General features: G+C 46.5%; 1 protein-coding gene across 2 annotated transcripts in view; it reads right to left on the bottom strand.

Annotated features, from left to right (window-relative positions):
- Positions 1 to 1983: 1983 nt before the first annotated feature.
- The window catches only part of LOC122557992 (uncharacterized), a 165313-nt gene continuing 148023 nt past the window's right edge, over positions 1984 to 19273 (bottom strand). The window contains exons 4-6 of one of the 2 annotated variants that reach the window (XR_015758372.1): positions 13121 to 13288; positions 9076 to 9257; positions 1984 to 4831 (exon numbers count right to left, since the gene is read on the bottom strand). Coding sequence is in view for 1 of the 2 variants with exons in the window: in XM_087991237.1 (XP_087847363.1) it covers positions 4493 to 4804; positions 9076 to 9201 (438 nt within the window). In the remaining variant the exon portion in view is untranslated. The remainder of the gene's footprint in view (positions 4832 to 9075; positions 9258 to 13120; positions 13289 to 19273) is intronic. The other variant, XM_087991237.1, reaches the window with a different exon arrangement.

Here is a 19273-nt window from a genome sequence, read left to right as displayed (position 1 = left end):
TTGTTTGGATGGGGTATTGAGTATAAGAGCTGGCAAGTTATGTTAAAATTGTACAAGACATTGGTTCGGCCGCATTTAGAATACTGTGTACAGTTCTGGTCACCACATTACCAAAAGGATGTGGATGCTTTGGAGAGGGTGCAGAGAAAGTTTACGAGGATGTCGCCTGGTATAGAAAGTGCCAGCTATGAAGAGAGGTTGAGTAGGTTAGGATTGTTTTCATTAGAAAGAAGGAGATTGAGGGGGAACCTGATTGAAGTCTACAAAATCATGAAGGGTGTAGACAGGGTGGATAGAGATAAGTTTTTTCCCAGGGTGAGGGATTCAATAATGACAGGTCATGCTTTCAAAGTGAGAGGTGAAAAGTTTAAGGGGGATACACTTGGAAAGTACTTTACACAGAAGGTGGGAGGTGCCTGCAACGCATCGCCAGCAGAGGTAGTAGAGGCAGGAAAGGTAGATTCATTTCAGGTGCGTCTGGACAGATGCATGACTAGGTGGGAAGCAGAGGGAAGCAGATCCTTAGGAATTGGGCAATAGGTGTAGACAGTGGTTTTGGATCGGCACAGGCTTGGAGGGCTGTAAATTTTCTTTGTTCTTTGACATACAGTGGCTGCTTCTTGAATAAGCTCCACATTTCAATTGTGCCCATCCCCTATAGTTTCTTTCCCCATCCTATGCATCCTAAATCTAAAGTACTCAAACTATAGTATTTCCAGTTAATATTTGGAAAGTTAAAGATCCCCCCATGACAACTACCCTATTCCTCTCACTCCTACCGAGAATCATCTTTGCTATCCTTTCCTCTACATCTCTGGAATTATTCGGAGGCCTATAGAAAACTCCCAAGAGGGTGACCTCTCCTTTCCTGTTTTTAACATCAGCCAATACTACCTTAGTAGACGAATCGTCAAATGTGCTTTCTGCCATTGACTAACAATGCCACACCTCCCCCTCTTTTACCATCTTATCTGTTCTTACTGAAACATCTAAATCTCGGAACCTGCAACAACCAGTCCTGTCCCTGCTCTATCCATGTCTCCGAAATGGCCACAACATCAAAGTCCCAGGTACCTACCCAAGCTGCAAGTTCACCCACCTTATTCCAGATGCTCCTTGTGATGAAGTAGACACACTTCAAACCACCTTCCTGCATGCTGGTACACTCCTGCGACCTTGAAACCTTATTTCTGACCTCACTACTCTCAACCTCCTGGACACTGGAGCTACAATTTAGGTTCCCATCCCCCTACTAAATTAGTTTAAACCCAAGTGAAGACCCTTAGCAAATATCCCCCGGGGATATTGGTACCCCTCTGGTTCAGGTGTAGACCATCCTGTTTGTAGAAATCCCACCAGAATGAGCCACAACTATCCAGTTATCTGAATCCCTCCGTCCTGCACCATCCCTGTCACCACGTGTTCAGCTCCTCTCTCTCCCTATTCCTTGCCTTACTAGAATGTGGCACAGGCAACAAACCAGAGATAACAACTCTGTTTGTTCTAGCACTAAACTTCCACCCTAGCTCCCTGAATTTTTTCCTTAAATCCATCCCTTTTCTGTCATTAGTGCCTATGTGGACCACAACTTGGGGTTGCTCCCCCTCCCCCTCAAGGATCCTGAAAACACGATCCGAGACATCACGAACCCTGGCACCTGGGAGGCAACACACCAACCGTGAGTTTCCCTCGTTCTCACAGAACTCCAATCTGCCCCCCAACTATGGAGCCCCCAACGACTAATGCTCTGCCCCTCTCCCTGCATCCTGCTGAGTAACAGGGACAGACTCGGTGCCAGTGACCTGTACCCCATTGTTTACCCCTGGTAAGTCCCCCCCCTCCCAACAGCAGCCAAAACGGTATACTTGTTATTGAGGGGAGTGGCCACAGGGGATCTCTGCACTGCCTGCTAGCTCCCTTTCCATTCCCCTGACAGTATCCTATTAGCGCGGATGAAATGATATCAGTCCGAGCCCAGAGTGTGGTTCAACAATCGGTAACGTTTATTACTGCAGTAACGCCGGCGGAGGTCAACCGAGGTTCGAACCTCGGCTGCTCTGCTGTTCCCGCGCGCAGCTTCATATTATATACTTTTAGTTGTCAGGATGTGTGGGATTTGAGGATGAATGGGATGATAGTTCCCCATCATCACTGGAGTAGGTGCGAATAGGCTGTTTCCTGCCGTCCCAGGAGAGTTGCAGGGCACGCACAATAGGGTGCTAATTGGTTTATGTAAAACGGGTCCGGGTATTATCTGCTTGTCTCTCTCTGTGAGGGCAGGGGCTAGCACCCCCCTTTGTTCCCTTGGGGTGTTGGTGTGTATTGGTCTGTCCGTACCTGTCTGGTGGATGCCTGTCCTTTGTGTCAGAATGGCTCCGTATCAATGGGTATGTGTGTGTTTCAGTCAGTCTCTTGATGTGATTAGGAGATGGGTTTCCATATTTAATTAATTCCGGAGTTTTGGCCCATGAGTCATGGGTAATGTTGGTCTAGTGTGGATTCCATCTGTCCTCTGTCTCCTATCTCCCGGTCACGTGGGCGGACCGGCGGCTGCTGAGTTCTGTGGGTTTAAAGCTGCGACTGCTGTTTAAAACACAAAAATGAATTCTTATTGTTTCCTGATGTAGGCATAGTCCCGTGGCAAATGCGGGGCGGCTCTGATGCCCGCTTGCAGTCCCCCCTTTCGGCAAGGGGTTGGACATGTCCATACCCCCGATGCCGATATTTTAAAAGTCAGTTCCTTGCCCAATACATTCCGCCGGCCGTCATGCTGCAGTCATGGGGCCTTTGGATAGTCCCGGGAGAAGGTCACATTAACTCGAGCCCTGTGAGCTCACGGTGCCTGATCGCCCGCCAGGAGTCGATGGCGTGGAGTTTGGTCTTCCTGGCCTTTTGTTTTTTGTGCTGGCGGCATGAATGACACGCCAGCAGGAGCCAGGCCAGAGCCAGCAGTAACTGTATGCCTATAATGGTGTGTGAGATGATTCGGATCCAGGGATGGATGTTTACGTTTAGGCCCCAATCCCACACCCTCTGTGCCCACCCCTGGGACTGCAGAGCTGTGTCTGTGTCCTCCTCTAGGTCCTTTACATGCGACTGCAACTGGTGATACAATTTCACTGAGTGTCCTACCCGGGTCCTAAGTTCCCGTAAGACCTCAGCCAAATGTGGGATTGGGGCTTGTTCAGGCCCCTGATATTTCCTGAGGGTGTCCCTGAATTTATCAGTAATTTGTATGGACTCGGGATTCCGTCGTCGGACCTCTGAGATGTGAGCTTGCCCAACCGTGACTGGGCGCCTGGGGGCGAAGCAGAACTCGTCCTGGGGAATCGGGCACTGCAGTCCATTATACCAAAATGAGGTTTCAAGAGTGGAGACACAGTATTGCCCCCCCCCCCTCCCCACCATATCCCGCCCTAGTGAAGTGGGGGCCCGTGGGTTCGATTTCAAGGGTGCAGCCCTGTGTCCGGTTGAACCCGCAGTCCGCTGTTTCACTCCTTCGTAAGGGGTGAGGGCAGATGGTAATCGCCCCCAGCTGCTTGCAGCCTGTAAGCGGCACCCCGTACACAGCGCCGTTTCAAGATATGGCTGTGTGATGAGCTAATCGATATTTGAGGGAAGCGTTTTCCCGTATGACTCCGATGTTCTCAATGTGAAACAGGGGAAATGGCCCCGACCCTGGGGTGACCACGGGGATCAGGAGGACAATCCTGACTCCTGTGGCCTCACTGACCTCAAAGTCGGGCATCACTGGGTATACTCTGGTCATACCCTTCAGAGTCCGGCTGTCAAGCGGCCCGGAGTGCCCCGCGAGTGAGGCCAGTTTGGCACTGTCGATCCAGTCGGGCACCTCCCCCCTTTGGACCTGGTCAAGATTATGTCGGATCTGGGCTACCATCCACAGGCCATACGCATGGCCTGGTCTATAAGGCGGTTAATGGTGTGGGCGTGTGTCTCCAGGACTGCAATGCCGTCGAGCTGGGTGTATGCTCCCTCTTCCCCCAGGCGTGCCTGGTCTGCCTGATTTGTGAGAGACCTCTGTAGCAGGTCCCTCATTACCCCTTTTAGTTGCTCGTTAAGGCCCTGGATGTCTAGGGAGTTTACTACGGATGTCCCCATGTTGAGTCCTGTGAGAGCATCGTTGACTATGTCCCGTCTGTGTCGTTGTGTGTGTGTGTTATATATGTCATTTCGGTAGTGGGTTGCCCCCATGGCGTCTATGGCCGTCTCTATAATCTCCTTCCCCATCATGGCGTATAGGGTGCGTACCTGTGCTGTGCAATAGTCCGGTACCTGGATGCCCGATATATTGGCCAGCACAGGCACGACCTCATGTTGGACGTTGCCATAAAGGGCCTCTCCCTCATCCCACAATACCAGTCCCCCTGTGGGCCCTGGTCCCAGAGAGGGGCATGGCAATATCTCGGGAGTCGTGGTCGGGGGCGGTGTGGTCGGGGCGGGTGGAAAGCACAAATACAAAAATACAAAGAGACTACTGCGGCATCAGTAGGCTCGTAATATCCACAAACAGACAGATCCCGTACAGTAAAGGGATCAAAGGCCGGGGCAGAGGAGAGGTGCAGAATAAACAGAGTGTCTGTACGCCCGGGAGGACCTGCAGCCAGGCGTTGTAGAACGCGTCGATCACATTGGGCTTGTCCCTTGCAGGAATACAGATGGCGTCGGACGCGTTGAAGGCAACACCGTGGCGGTAGAAGTTGTCATATATTTCGGGGAAGGAAGGCACTAGTCGTAGGGCGAAGAGGAGAGCAGGGAGGAGAGCGGTGCACCGGTGAAGCATGATCTGTGGGAAGAGAGGGAGAGAGGCACCCTTACCAAGGGTGTAGGGTTAGTGTGTGTAGGAGCAGGTCTCCCTGGAACCGGTCCACCCGTCGCGCTGTAAGGAGAAAGAGGGGCGGTTAGAGTCAAGTCAAAAGGGAGAGGGGTGGAGTCTGTCCGGTCGGGGCTTAAGGGTAGGGTTTAAGCTGGGACCAGTGTTTCCACCTGCCCTTTCCCTTCATGTCGACACAGGCGCACGTGTCGCTGGTGAGGATGATTTCATACTGTCCCAGCCACCGGGGGGCGAAGCCGGGCCGGTCGGGGGTGGCCCTGACTAGGACTTTGTCCCCAACGCCGGGAAGGGGTTGGGCGGGCAGATGCGGTTGCAGTTTTGCCTGGTCCCTAATGTCCTGCTCGTCGCGCGCAGTTTGTCTAAGGGCCCGCAGCTGCATGTCCAGCTGCCTGATATAGCACGTCACCCTGTCCCTCAGGGGGGCCATGTCTTCCCCCCCGACCATGACGTTCTCTGGTAGTCGCATGGCCCTCCCCGTCATGAGCTCGAAGGGAGTGAGGCCAGTGGAGCGGCCTGGGGTGGCCCTTAAGCGCATCAGTATGCAGGGCAGAACGTCCACCCAGCCCTGCCCTGTTTAGGCAATCGCCTGTGCGATCGCAGTTTTGAGGGTTCGGTTCATGCACTCGACCATCCTGGAGCTCTGGGGATGGAACGGGACGTGGAAGCGCTGTCTGATGCCTAGGAGGCGGCAGGCCAGTTTCATTGCGCGTCCGGTTAAGTTCGTGCCCTGGTCTGAGTCTAAACATTTTGAATTGACCTGCAGGGTCCAAGGCTTTTTACAAAGTGAAAGGTTAGGGTTTCTTCTACTCTTTGTGTGAAGAAATGCTTCCTGACATTATCCTTTTGCTGTCTGGCTTTAATTTTACACAGTCTTGCTCTTGATTCTCCTGCCAGAGGAAATCGTTTCTCTCTGTCTGCCCTTTCAACTCTTTTAGTTATCTTAAACAATCCAATTAAATCATCACCTTCATTGTATGGAGTATTTGGGTCTAATCAATGTGGAATTCATGCTCAAATTCTAATTGTTCTGTCATATTTTTGCTAATAGTCTTCCTTTCCAGCAGCTTCCTGGACATTATCTCCCCAGCTCAAGTTAAGCAAATCTTGCAGCCTCATTTTAAATCCTTAAAAATTTGGCCTTTCCAATTTGAGTATGAGGTTCCATCTGCGTTCCCGCAAGGTAAACATAGAAATTTGTTCTTGTTAACTTTGCTATTTGGCTTCCTCTTCGATTCTGGCAGATTAACTTGTGAACTTCTGGGATGTCTTCTTGTATCCAGCCAGATAGAAATGTTCATTCGCTAACCTTTAGTTTCCAACTATTGGACTCAAGTAAGTAATTTAGAGCAAAAATAAATTATAGTCTGGCATTCTCAATACCTGAGACTTGGAGACTAACAGTCTATTCACTTTTAACACAATCTACCATTGTCTACAAGTGTGAATATCTTCCCACGAAACCAACCAAGGGACACCTTTAATCTTAACAATCCAGTTTGCTGTCGGTAAAATTAAAATCTGCCTCTATGTTACCCTAATTTACTGACAGCCCCAAAATGTACCATCTTGTAAAAATAATTGTTTGGTAGTACTGAACTTAAAACATGTCTAAAAAGAGACATGAGGTTGAAGCTTTTTGGCTTGCACTCATCAGGATTGAAATGAAGCATAGCCTTAATAAGTTTCTTATTCTTGTCGGCTATAAAATGGGTAAGGGAACCCTCTGGCTCCCAATCTGGGTCTTCGGCCGCGCTCCCACCCATGGTAGGGGCGCAGCGGGTGTAACTTAGTGGGCGGCACGGTGGCACAGTGGTTAGCACTGCTGCCTCGCAGCGCCAGAGACCCGGGTTCAATTCCCGACTCAGGCGACTGACTGTGTGGAGTTTGCACGTTCTCCCCGTGTCTGCGTGGGTTTCCTCCGGGTGCTCCGGTTTCCTCCCACAGTCCAAAGATGTGCAGGTTAGGTGAATTGGCCATACTAAATTGCCCGTAGTGTTAGGTAAGGGGTAAATGTAGGGGTATGGGTGGGTTTAGCTTCGGCGGGTCGGTGTGGACTTGTTGGGCCGAAGGGCCTGTTTCCACACTGTAATCTAATCTAATCTAATCTAAATTTAACAGAAGCTACTTTAAAGTAAAGCTAGCAGGCGTGCTAAGGGATGTTGCTGGCACTGGCTTATTAATCTCCCAGTCGGGGAGCCCACTCCCTGTAAGTCGAACCCTAGCCCTGCGGGTCAACCTGGGAAGGGGGGGGATAGTTACAGACGGGGCGCGTGTCGATTCCCGAGCACGCAACCCCGGGTTTCCGTGAGTCTCTCTCTCACCGCCTGACGTTCAGCGGCCGTGTGTACCCCACAAACACTGGGCATGAACCAGGGGCCCGAGTGCAAGGGGGGGTGCGTGAAGTCAGACCTAACCGCGCCTGATCCTACAGAGGCCAATACCTCGGGACCGCGAGGTCAATCGGCAGAGCGTATAACTGCCGGTTGGCCAAAGGCCCCGCGTCTCGGGCTGGTTTGGAGGACTTCCCTTCTTGTAGCGCGCGTAGACCTCCCAGCCTCTACCGCGTACGCAAGGAAAGCACTAAAACCAGGCTCAACGTACAATGGGGTCCCCTAACTCCCACTGCAGGAAGGCTTGTTTGGTCGGTTTTTAAACAGGGGCGTCAATCTGTCGGGGTCTCGTACCTAAAGTCGTCAGTCCAAGGATAGTCCGTCAGTCACAGTAGCACATTGACAATAAACGACAATAATAATAATCACACACACTTTTACTAGTGTTCCCCGACTCCAATCGCCCACCCGCGAAGGATCACTCACACACACACACACACACGTTTAAAGAGTACTCTACCGTTACACGACTGCCGGACTCACTCTGTTCACAGGTTCAGATAACGGCCGGCAGTGAAGGCCCTTGCGGGGCACTGGGAGACTTTTACGCGAGAAGTAAAAGAGTAAAGATACTCACCCAGTGCCGTCGCAGGGATCCAGCAGCCATCGTTAACCAGGACGAAGCCCCCAATTGTTAGCGCGGATGAAATGATATCAGTCCGAGCCCAGAGCGCGGTTCAACAATCGGTAACGTTTATTACTGCAGTAACGCCAGCGGAGGTCAACCGAGGTTCGAATCTCGACTGCTCTGCTGTTCCCACGCGCAGCTTCATATTATATACTTTTAGTTGTCAGGATGTGTGGGATTTGAGGATGAATGGGATGATAGTTCCCCATCATCACTGGAGTAGGTGCGAATCGGCTGTTTCCTGCCGTCCCAGGAGAGTTGCAGGGCACGCACAATAGGGTGCTAATTGGTTTATGTAAAACGGGTCCGGGTATTATCTGCTTGTCTCTCTCTGTGAGGGCAGGGGGTAGCACCCCCCTTTGTTCCCTTGGGGTGTTGGTGTGTATTGGTCTGTCCGTACCTGTCTGGTGGATGCCTGTCCTTTGTGTCAGAATGGCTCCGTATCAATGGGTATGTGTGTGTTTCAGTCAGTCTCTTGATGTGATTAGGAGATGGGTTTCCATATTTAATTAATTCTGGAGTTTTGGCCCATGAGTCATGGGTAATGTTGGTCTAGTGTGGATTCCATCTGTCCTCTGTCTCCTATCTCCCAGTCACGTGGGCAGACCGGCAGCTGCTGAGTTTTTGTGGGTTTTAAAGCTGCGACTGCTGTTTAAAACACAAAAATGAATTCTTATCGTTTCCTGATGTAGGCATAGTCCCGTGGCAAATGCGGGGCGGCTCTGATGCCCGCTTGCAATCCCAATTATCTTCTACTTGTACCTGAGGTGTGACGACCTCTCTGTAACTCCTCTCAATAACCCCCTCCGGCTCCCGTATGATCCAAAGTTCATCCAGCTCCAGCTCCAGTTCCCTAAAGCGGTTCCCGCAGATGCAGTCAGCAGGGACCCAGGTGGTGATCCTTACCTCCCACATTCTGCAGAAGGAACACTCAACTGCCCTAACCTCCGATCCCATAATTCTAAATTCCCAAAGAGACTATTCAAAAACAAAGAATAAAAAAAAACTAGTTACCTTACCAATCCAGCACACAGAACTTTGTTTTGGTTTGAGGAAGAGGATGGATGGGAGACAGTGTCTCAGTAGTGTTAGAGGTAATGCAACCACCCAAATATATTACCTCACTTACTAAGCAGTCCCATGTCTGCTCCTGCTCAGCTTCACCTATTCATGAGGTAAGTTCTTAAAGCAATGATTCACCTTACCTGGTCGTCACCCCCGCTCTTCCTGCTGCTAGACAGAAATGGAGGGCCCCGACACTCGAAGTAAGCTCTTAAAGTAGTCCCATGGTTGTCTCCGTTGAGATTGTCTCTGGAAGGCCATATGGACATCAAGGGGACCTGGGGTAGTCCGATCTCCCCTTCCTGAAAGATTGGATATGCATATTCTAGGGGAGGAAGTGAGAAAATATCTGCATTAGTTAACCGAAACTCTTCAAAGTCTACAGTCACGGGTATGCCAAGTGGGCGGCACAGTGGCACAGTGGTTAGCACTACTGCCTCACAGCGCCAGAGACCCGGGTTCAATTCCCACCTCAGGCGACTGACTGTGTGGAGTTTGCATGTTCTCCCCGTGTCTGCGTGGGTTTCCTCCGAGTGCTCCGGTTTCCTCCCACAGTCCAAAGATGTGCAGGTCAGGTGAATTGGCCATGCTAAATTGCCCGTAGTGTTAGGTAAGGGGTAAATTTAGGGGTATGGGTGGGTTGCGCTTCAGCGGGGCGGTGTGAACTTGTTGGGCCGAAGGGCCTGTTTCTACACTGTAATGTAATGTAATCTAATCTAATCTATTGAGAGGGTGATGATTTGCTTGAAGGAGGTTACCTTACTTAGAACCTGGAGACTTTGTCCTGATTAAGAACTGGGACCGGCATAAGTAGGAGCCAAGATGGAAAGAACCATTTCAGGTGTTGCTGACCACCCCCATGACTGTGAAAGTGTAAGGACAACTCCGCTGGATCAATAGAACTGACTGTAAATGAGTGAAGGAACAGACAAGGATTAAGGAAGAAAACTACTTTGGATCCAGCTGACTTTGGTGACTTTTGGGGATTTCACTTTGGGAGCAGAAGGATTTCAGACTGACACCTCTATGTGCCTGGGAGGGTGACTAAGGAGACTAAGAATGCCTTTTTGTATTTAGCTTATCAAAGTGTCCATATGACAGGAAAATAAACTGATTGTTGGGTATATAGTCATGTGTTGCCCTATTCACAGGGGCTATTCCTTTGTGGCCTGTCTCCTTTAGCTGGCCCGAGATAGCCGAATGGCAAATACGCTGGAACTCTTCAGGTGATCCTGATAAAACTCAGGATGTTCGAGAATGGTGGTCAGCAGGGTACGATATGACTCTATTCAGAGATTGGTACTAATCTGGCTCTAACAGATCCCATCTACCCCCTTTTTTTTGGTAGACCTTAACAATACCAATAGCAACACTATTTAGCCAAGACAGGAACTTCTACATTTGTATAGGGTCTAGTTGGTGCTCGTTCATTATCCCATGGATTGGACCTAGCCAAAACGTAATGAAATTTGGTTACCTTTTGTTTGATTGGTCCGCTGTCCTTAATAAGACTGATGTCTTATAAGGCTCCCTCTGGAATGATCCTGCTCCCAATCATGGATGGGCGGATATTCTGGCCTAACGGCCTATAACAGCATCTATTTTATTTGCGAACTCAAAGCCAATCTGTGGCTTCCCTCATACTTGTGGGATCATGTTATATAGGATATGTTGTACTTACATTCCTGACAAATCCACCAATATTACTGACCTCTCCGAGCACGTTACCCAGGAGATCCAGAAAATCGGAGAAGTTGACTACGGCCTGCATGGGTTCAGTAAAAATACAGGATGGTGGCCGTTTGGGCGTCTCTTTGGGAATATTGGGGGCATGTTGTTACATTTCGGGATTATCATACTTACTGTAATTACCTGCATTCTTGCATTCAGATGCTTATGGCCACTGATATCTGATTGCTTTCATTATAGGCTTTAGGAATGACCTGATTGATCGTAAAATGATCAAAAGAAGGGAATGATAAAGTATTGGAGAATCAATGGTTAAAAGTCTGTATTTGCAATAATGGTTTGCCTTACAAATTCAAAATGGAAGCTGCAGTCACAGGGGTTGTGAGAATTACAAAGTAGAAGAATGCAAGCGCCTTTCCATAACTTTGGAGATGTGCCTGTATACACTTCTTCCCAGTACTAGAACTAGGATGTTTTTAGTTTCAATCAATACAGCATTGTTAACTGCCTTGCTTTATCTACTTTTGACTTACAAGAACAGTACCAGATGTAATAACATTTAAGTCAATAACTTTGTTTTGAATTATGTGAATAGCACTAGATGTAGTTACATTTAAATCAGCTACTTTGCTTCTCTACCTTTGCCTTATGAGAACTATACTAGAAGTAGTAAAGTTAAATATGTGGGAATGAGAACAAGTGAATTAGTTATGCACATGAGGACTATAAAATATACTACTTTTATGCTAGAGGGCAGAGATCTGTTAATGGCTTGATTGCTTCTCTGGGGTGTTGACTACTGATCTCTCACTGGCTTAACTGAAATAAAGTGTGTGTTGAAATTGAAATCTTTGTGTGGTCCGAACCTTTTTGATCAATGCCAGGGAGATAACATCCATTGGTTCTCCTTGGTCTCATCTGCTTGTTACTTCCTCAAAGAATTCTAGCAGATTTGTCAGGCATGATTTCCCCTTGATAAAGCAATGCTGACTCTGCTCTATTTTACCATACATGGACTTCAACAAAGTGTTCAACAAGGATCCACATGGTAGACTGGTTAGCAAGGTTAGATCACATGGAATCCAGGGAGACCGAGCCATTTGGACACAAAATTGACATGAAGGTACCAGACAGAGGGTTGTGGTGGAGGGTTGTTTTTCAGAATGGAGTCTGTGACCTGCGGTGGCCACAAGGATTGGTGTTGGGCCCACTGCTTTTCCTCACTAACCTACGAGGTATGGAGATTACACCAAAATTGGTGGTGTAGTGGACTGCAAAGAAGGTTAGCACAGAGTACAATGGGACTCTGATCAGATGGGCCAATGGGCCAAGCAGGGTCAGATGGAATTTAATTTAGATAAATATGGCATGTGGCATTTTGGTAAAGCTAGTCAGGGCAGGACTTATAGATTGAAAAATGTGTTGCTGGAAAAGTGCAGCAGGTCAGGCAGCATCCAAGGAGCAGGAGAATCGACGTTTCGGGCATAAGTCCTTCTTCACTTATAGACTTGATGGTAAGGTGCTGGGGAGTGTTGCCAAACCAAGAGACCTTGGAGTGCAGGTTCATAATTCCTCGAAAGTTCCTTGGAGGTGCAGGTTGACAGGGTAATGAAGAAGGCATTTGGTATGCTTGCCTTATTAGTCAGTGCCTTGAATATAGGAGTTGGGATATCGTGTTGCAGCTGTACAGGACATTCATTAGGCCACGTTTGAAATATTGCGTTCGGTTCTGGTCTCCCTGCTATAGGTGAAACTTGAAAGGGTTCAGAAAAGATTTACATTGGTGTTGCTGGTATTGGAGGGTTTGGGCTATACAGAGAGGCTGAGTTCCTCTTTTAAGGTATTATTCTTATAAACCACTTCTGCATTCTCTCCAACACATTTACATCCTTGCAGTATGGTGGCATCAAGAGTCTGTCTATGCATTTTTTGCCTCTTAGATACTTGATATTGCCTGTCTTTATTTGCTACAGCCCGATAACAATGAAACTCTCATGCTTTCAGCTCAAACACAACCACCTGATGAAGGAGCGATGCTCCGAAAGCTAGTGCTTCCAATTAAACCTGTTGGACTATAACCTGGTGTTGTGTGATTTTCAAATTATTAAAGTTAGTCATTGTCTTACTCACCCCTATGTATGGCACAAAGCAAGTTTTTAACTGTCCAACATTTGCCGAGGAATGTTTTGTCTTGATTGTTAGCCAGTTTAATATCAAAGCATACTTTAAATCAACTACTTTTTAAAAATTCCCTTTAAATTTCTTGGCAATTTTTCAAGGTGCATGAAGGCACACATAGAGCTAATATCACTTGGAGATATAATGGTATTATCCATTGGAATATTAATCCAGAGACTGGATAATGTTCTGGAGACCTGGTTCAAATCCTGCCATGGTAAATGGTGGAATTTGAATTCAGGAGTCTAAGAATGACCATGAAACCATTTTTGATTGTCGGGTTCACTAATGTCCTTCAGTGAAGGAGAATGGCATCCTTACCTGGATTGGTTCCTGGGGTGAGAAAGTGATGCTATGATGACTGGCTGAGTAACCTGGCTGTATATTGCCTAGAGGTTAGATGAAGGAGAAGTGATTTCAACTGTGATTCCAGACCTGCAGTAATGTGGTTAACGCTTCAATAAGTGCTGGCCTAGCAATTTTCTCATCCTGTGAATGAATGAAAAAAAATCACCACATTACATAATGGAACTGTTCCAGTCACGGTCTCTTCACCCCAGTTGACTATGAACTCAAACTGTTAAAGTTAATTTCTACTGCAAAAACAGAAAATTTTCCACTTCCCACAACCATCCAAACTTTTGTTCTATTGCTTCCGATCAAAAATTCTGGTTGTCCTCTTACAAGAAGGATATTAAGCTGGAGAGAGTTCAGAAGAGATTTTCCAGAATGTTGCTGGGAATGGAAGGTTTGAGTTATCAGGAGAGGCTGGATAGGCTGGGACTTTATTCACTAGATCATAGAAGGTTGCGCGATGACCTGATAGAGGTTTATAAAATCATGAGTGGTATACATAAGTGAATGGTAGGTGCCTTTTTCCAAAGAATGGGGGATTTTAAAACCAGGGGACATATTTTTAAAATGAGATTTAAAAAAGACATGAGGGGCAATTTTTTTTGCATTGAGAGTGGTGCATGTGTGGAATGAACTGCCAGAGGAAGTGACAGTCACAGGTACAGTTACAATGTGTAAAAGGCAACTAGACAAGTACATGAATACGAAATGTTTGGAGGGATATGGGCCAGGTGGGATTATGGTTGGGATTTAGTTTGGGATTATGGTTGGAGTGGACTGGTTGGAACAAACGGTCTGTTTCCAAGCTGTATGACTCTCTAACTGGGGCCAAATACTGTTAGCGCCATTCATCAAAAGTGGTTTACTAGGATTGGTTCCTGAGATGAGAAGATCGTTCTATGATAACTGGTTGAGTAAATTAGCTATATGTTATCTAATGTTTAGATGAAGGAGAAGTGATTTCACTCCACTGGCAAGGTTTTGACAGGTTTAACAGGAGAGGCATAGAGTCTGTTGAGCAGAGTAATCAAAAAATCAAAGAATCCTTACAGTGCAGAAAGGGGCCATTTAGCCCATCGAGTCTGCATCAACCCTCCAAAGAGCATTCCACCTTATCCCCATGACCCTGCATTTACCATGGCCAATCCATCTAACCTGCACATGGAATGCAGGGAGAAATCACAGCACCCAATAGAAACCCACACAAACATGGGATGAACATGCAAACCCCACAGAGCCACCCAAGGCTAGAATCAAACTGGAATCTGGCACTTTGAGGCTGCAATGTGAACCACTGAGCCATCTGTATATAGCCTCCTACCCTGGGTAAGTTGATTATTTCAGATGAAATTAGGAAATAGTTCCTTACTCATGGAAATTCTTGATCCCTAATTATTGTAGATGCTCCATGGATATATTTGATTGATTTATTGATTCATTCATTTATTGTTCACATGAACCTAAGTACAGTGAAAAGCTTTGTTTTGAAGCAGCAAAGGCAGATCATAGAGTGAAAAGAAACTAGACAGAGGCATTCAAGTTACATCACACAGGGCATGTGCTAGGCAAGATCAGCTTTATTTGAAATTACAGAGTCCATTCATCTGATGAATAGACTCTGTAATTTCAAATAAAGCTGATGTAACAGTAGGGATGTAACAGTAGGGAAGAAGCTGTTCTTGAACCTGTTGGTGTGTGTGTTCAAGCTTCTGTATCTTCTGCCTGATGGAAGAGGTTGTAGGAGAGCATTACTGGGGTCGGAGGGGCCTTTGATGATGTTGGCAGCCTTTCCACTGCAACGGATCATGTAAATGGAGTCCATGCATGGAAGGTTGGCATTCATGATGATCTGGGCTGTGCACACAACTTACTGTTGAAGATGTCAGTGAATACCTCTGCCAATTGACAGAGAGTGAAATGTTTGGTCTTTAAGAAAACCAAGGGATCTGGGGTATGGTTGGGAAAGTGGAGACAAAGCTGACGATCAGTCATCGTTATATTGAATGGTGAAGCAAGTCTATTTCCATTCATTTTTTTAAAGGCAATCTAAGTTAAGACTGACAAGCACAGAAAGATACTTGTCAGCCCATCAGATGTGGGTTCTTTGCAGAAATAATGAAAAGTCAATTCCACTGCCCTGGTCTCTGGCACTGTCTCTGTATCTTCAACTGTTTCATATATGTATCAACTTTCCATTAAATAACCTGTGCAACATGGCACGCATGGTTTATGCAAGAAATTTCTCCCAACTTCACATTCTGTAACAATTTTAAATTGATGAACTACCCAATGAAGCCATAATAAATATCCTTTTCAATTCTTCAGATGATATAATTGAAAATCGAAGGAACCGGTGGATGGACAGTAAGTACATACAGGACCAAGTCACTTGGGCTTTCAGACTCAGGTTGAAGGTCAATCCTTTTAATTTGAGGTCTTGCTGGAGACTTTTTAATTTTTTACTTACATCCTTAAGTCAATCCAACTTCAGTGACCTGGCCAAATATTCTATTCTTTGACACTTTTAAGAAGTCTCAATCATGACCCTCTCTCAGATCATTTCTTAAATTAACACAAGTTCAGTCCCAAGCATTGAAACTGAATTTGTCTTTTGTTTTGCTGTGAAATACACATTAAGAAAACATGATTAAAATGACAATGAGAAACCAGGCTTTATATCTGAAGTGAGGCTTTCTGGTCTGAATTCATCCCTGCCCAGAGTCGTAGAGTTGTAGAGCACAAAAACAGATCCTTCGATCCAACTTGTCCATACCGATCAGATAACCTAAATTAATCTATTTTGCCAGCATTTGGTCCATATCCCTCCAAACTCTTCCTATCCATATACCCATCCAGATGCCTTTTAAATGCTGTAATTGTACCAGCTCCATGACTTCGTCTGGCAGCTCATTCCACACACGCACCACCCTCTGTGTGAAAAAGTTGCCCCTTAGGTCCGTTTTAAATCCGTCCTTTCTCACCTTAAAACTATGCCCTCTAGTTTTGGATTCCCCCACCCCAGGGAAAAGACCTTGTCTATTTATCCTAACCATGCCCCTCATGATTTTATAAACCTCTATAAGGTCACCCCTCAGCCTCCGACACTCCAGGGGAAAAAGCCCCAGCCTGTTCAGCCTCTCCCTGTAGCTCAGATCCTCCAACCCTGGCAACATCCTTGTAAATCTTTTCTGAACCCTTTTATGTTTTATAACATCCTTCCAATACAAGAAAACATCAGTACTGAACGACTCTTTGGGACCCTGACTGAGCTGAGTGTAATCTTTATATCCATGTGATTGTTTCCCCCTCTGGGACAATCTGGATCAGGGTGCACAATCTTAGAGTTCGGTGTTACTCATTTAAGGCAAAGATGAGGAGGATTTTTTTTCTCTCTAAGAGGGTAGTGAATATGTGCAACTCTTTACTGCAGGGGACTGTTGTGGCTGGGCCATTAAGTATATCAAGGCTGAGATAGGCAGAGTTTTAATCAATAAGGGGATCAAAGGTTATGGGAAAATGACCAGAAGTGGCGTTGAGTATTAACATATTATCTATGATCTCACTGAATGGCAGAACAGACTAGCTGAGTGTTTTACATTTGCTCCACGTCTAATGATCCAACACAGACAGATTAAACTTCAACATTAATACACGCACAAACTAGTTCATTTTTTGTTTTAGCATTCTAGACTACTGTGGCATTTCCAAGGCAATTTCTGATAACATTTCTCTGGCTTGCATCCAAGATTTTTCTTGCATTCTACCAGATATTTTGTTTCCCCAGTTTGTCCCCAGGATTCCAATCTTTTAGATTTTATCTATTAGTGTTATAAAAATGTCAAAGGAAACTGCTTCCATCACCTTTTCAAAAAGAACATTCCAAAGACTCTCAGTCCTCTGAGAAAGAGAAATGGGCAACACCTAGTTTTGAAACATTCACCCTGAGTTCTTGACTTTCCCATAAGGAGAAACATCCTCTCCACGTTTAAACCCCTCAAAATCTTATATATGAAATCAAGTCACCTCTTCTTTTTAAAGTTAAAAAGTCGAACAAAGAAGCAGATATAAGTTTGAAGATTTCAGGGATAAGGTTCCAGAGAACACCAGAAGAGAGAATATTCTTACATTACAGAGAACAAAAGGAAATAAGTGCAGAAAGCAGAAGAGAATAAAATTCAATTCCGCAAACATTCAACTGGACAAAACTGGGCAGGCAACCAGCTGAAACCATTCTTTCAAAATAATATTTAAAATTTAACGTGCCATTGGGAGTCAGCTCCAAGCTGGACAAAGTAAAGCAAATCTAAATTGTAACAAAGCAAAAACCTTCTGAGGCAGAATATTCCCAATTCCTTTAGGGCGGCACGGTGGCACAGTGGTTAGCACTGCTGCCTCACAGCGCCTGAGACCCGGGTTCAATTCCCGCCTCAGGCGACTGACTGTGTGGAGTTTGCACGTTCTCCCCGTGTCTGCGTGGGTTTCCTCCGGGTGCTCCGGTTTCCTCCCACAGCCCAAAGATGTGCAGGTCAGGTGAATTGGCCATGCTAAATTCCCCATAGTGTTAGGTAAGGGGTAAATGTAGGGGTATGGGTGGGTTACGCTTCGCCGGGTCAGTGTGGACTTGTTGGGCCGAAGGGCTTGTTTCCACACTGTAATGTAATCTAATCTAATCTTAAGAATATGCGCCACAACAAGAAATTTGAGAAACTCAGATGAGATAACCAACGAGTACCATCCTGACATCGAGAGCAAAATGTCCAACCAAGTACTGGATGATGAGATGAGATTCTTGCTAGCGAGGGGTAAGATTCCTATTAACATGAATTCATTATCACCCTCGTTATTATTTCATCTCATCCCATTCTCCCATTCACAAGATTGAAAGAAGATGCTGAGAACTCCCAATATGGAAGTCAGAGCAGATACTCAGTGACTCCAGCTTCACACATACTGCTCTGAATCTCCACTTGGATACCCCACACCAACGTCCCAGTGCATGCTCCATGGGCAGTGGCTGCATGTACCTTATGCCCATAGACATTGGCATCAGACATGTATCAGGCACAGTTATAATGGTACAACTCTGATGCATGTATGTACGACTGCACTTTGGAGCACACCTACGCCTCTCATTGTATTGCTGTTGCCAGGAATGGACACTAAGCTCCTACACTGGAGCAGGCTGCATCTTAGTGCTGCTTGCTCACTTGCTCTTTTAGTGCTCACTCATTTTCTGCCCACTTGAATGCTCACAGCATTCCTGACTTGTCCCACTCAGTCAGAGCTTAAAGGCTCATAGTACTGTTGGCTTGTCTTTTAGCTCAGACTCAAAACCAGGCAGCTTGCCAGCAGTGATCAGTCAAGAGAGTGGACATATTGCTGTATGGTACCTACATACATCAATCTCACATCTCCACGAGGTGCCAGCTGTGTATATGCCAAACACACAGCATGTGCATCAACTGAGTGGCCACGTCTCAGAGTCTAAGAAGAATCATAGAATCCCGACATTGTAGAAACAGGCCCTTCGGCCCAACAAGTCCACACTGACCCTCTGAAGAGTAACCCCCCAAACCCATTCCCCTACCCTATTATCCTATATTTACCCGTGACTAATGCACCTAACCTACACATCTATGGGAAATTTAGCAAGGCCAATTCATCTAACCAGCACATCTTTGGATTGTGGGAGGAAACCGGAGCACCCAGACGAAATCCACACAAATATGCAAACTCCACTCAGACAGTTGCTCGACGCTGGAATTGAACCCGGGTCCCTGGTGTTATGATACAACACTGCTAACTACTGAGCCACTGGCCACCTGTCAAATGCAGGGAGATTCCCCTTAGGCAGGGGGTCCCAGTACAGCAAGTCAAGCACAGTATCTGTTACCAGTCTAAGGGCTTGAGCAAGGTGAATCTGTTGCTCATTGCAGTCAGGATAGACTCTATGACTCTATGACTGAGGAACTAAATGTCAGGCATTCCAACACACATCCACGTTCTTTCAGTTCTGTTGTGGGCTGTTTTCTCCTGGAATGAGAAAAAGGGAAGGATTAAGTGAGATGGAAGCGGCTGACACAGCTGTAAATACAGGGTGGCAGTGGATGTCAGGGAAAG

This window comes from Chiloscyllium plagiosum, unplaced genomic scaffold (assembly GCF_037043375.1).
Source record: "Chiloscyllium plagiosum isolate Xiang-an unplaced genomic scaffold, Cpla_swu_hap1 HiC_scaffold_1, whole genome shotgun sequence".
NCBI classification, from domain to species: domain Eukaryota; kingdom Metazoa; phylum Chordata; class Chondrichthyes; order Orectolobiformes; family Hemiscylliidae; genus Chiloscyllium; species Chiloscyllium plagiosum.
Note: the sequence above shows the minus strand (reverse complement) of the source record. Positions and strands in the feature narration are given on the sequence as shown.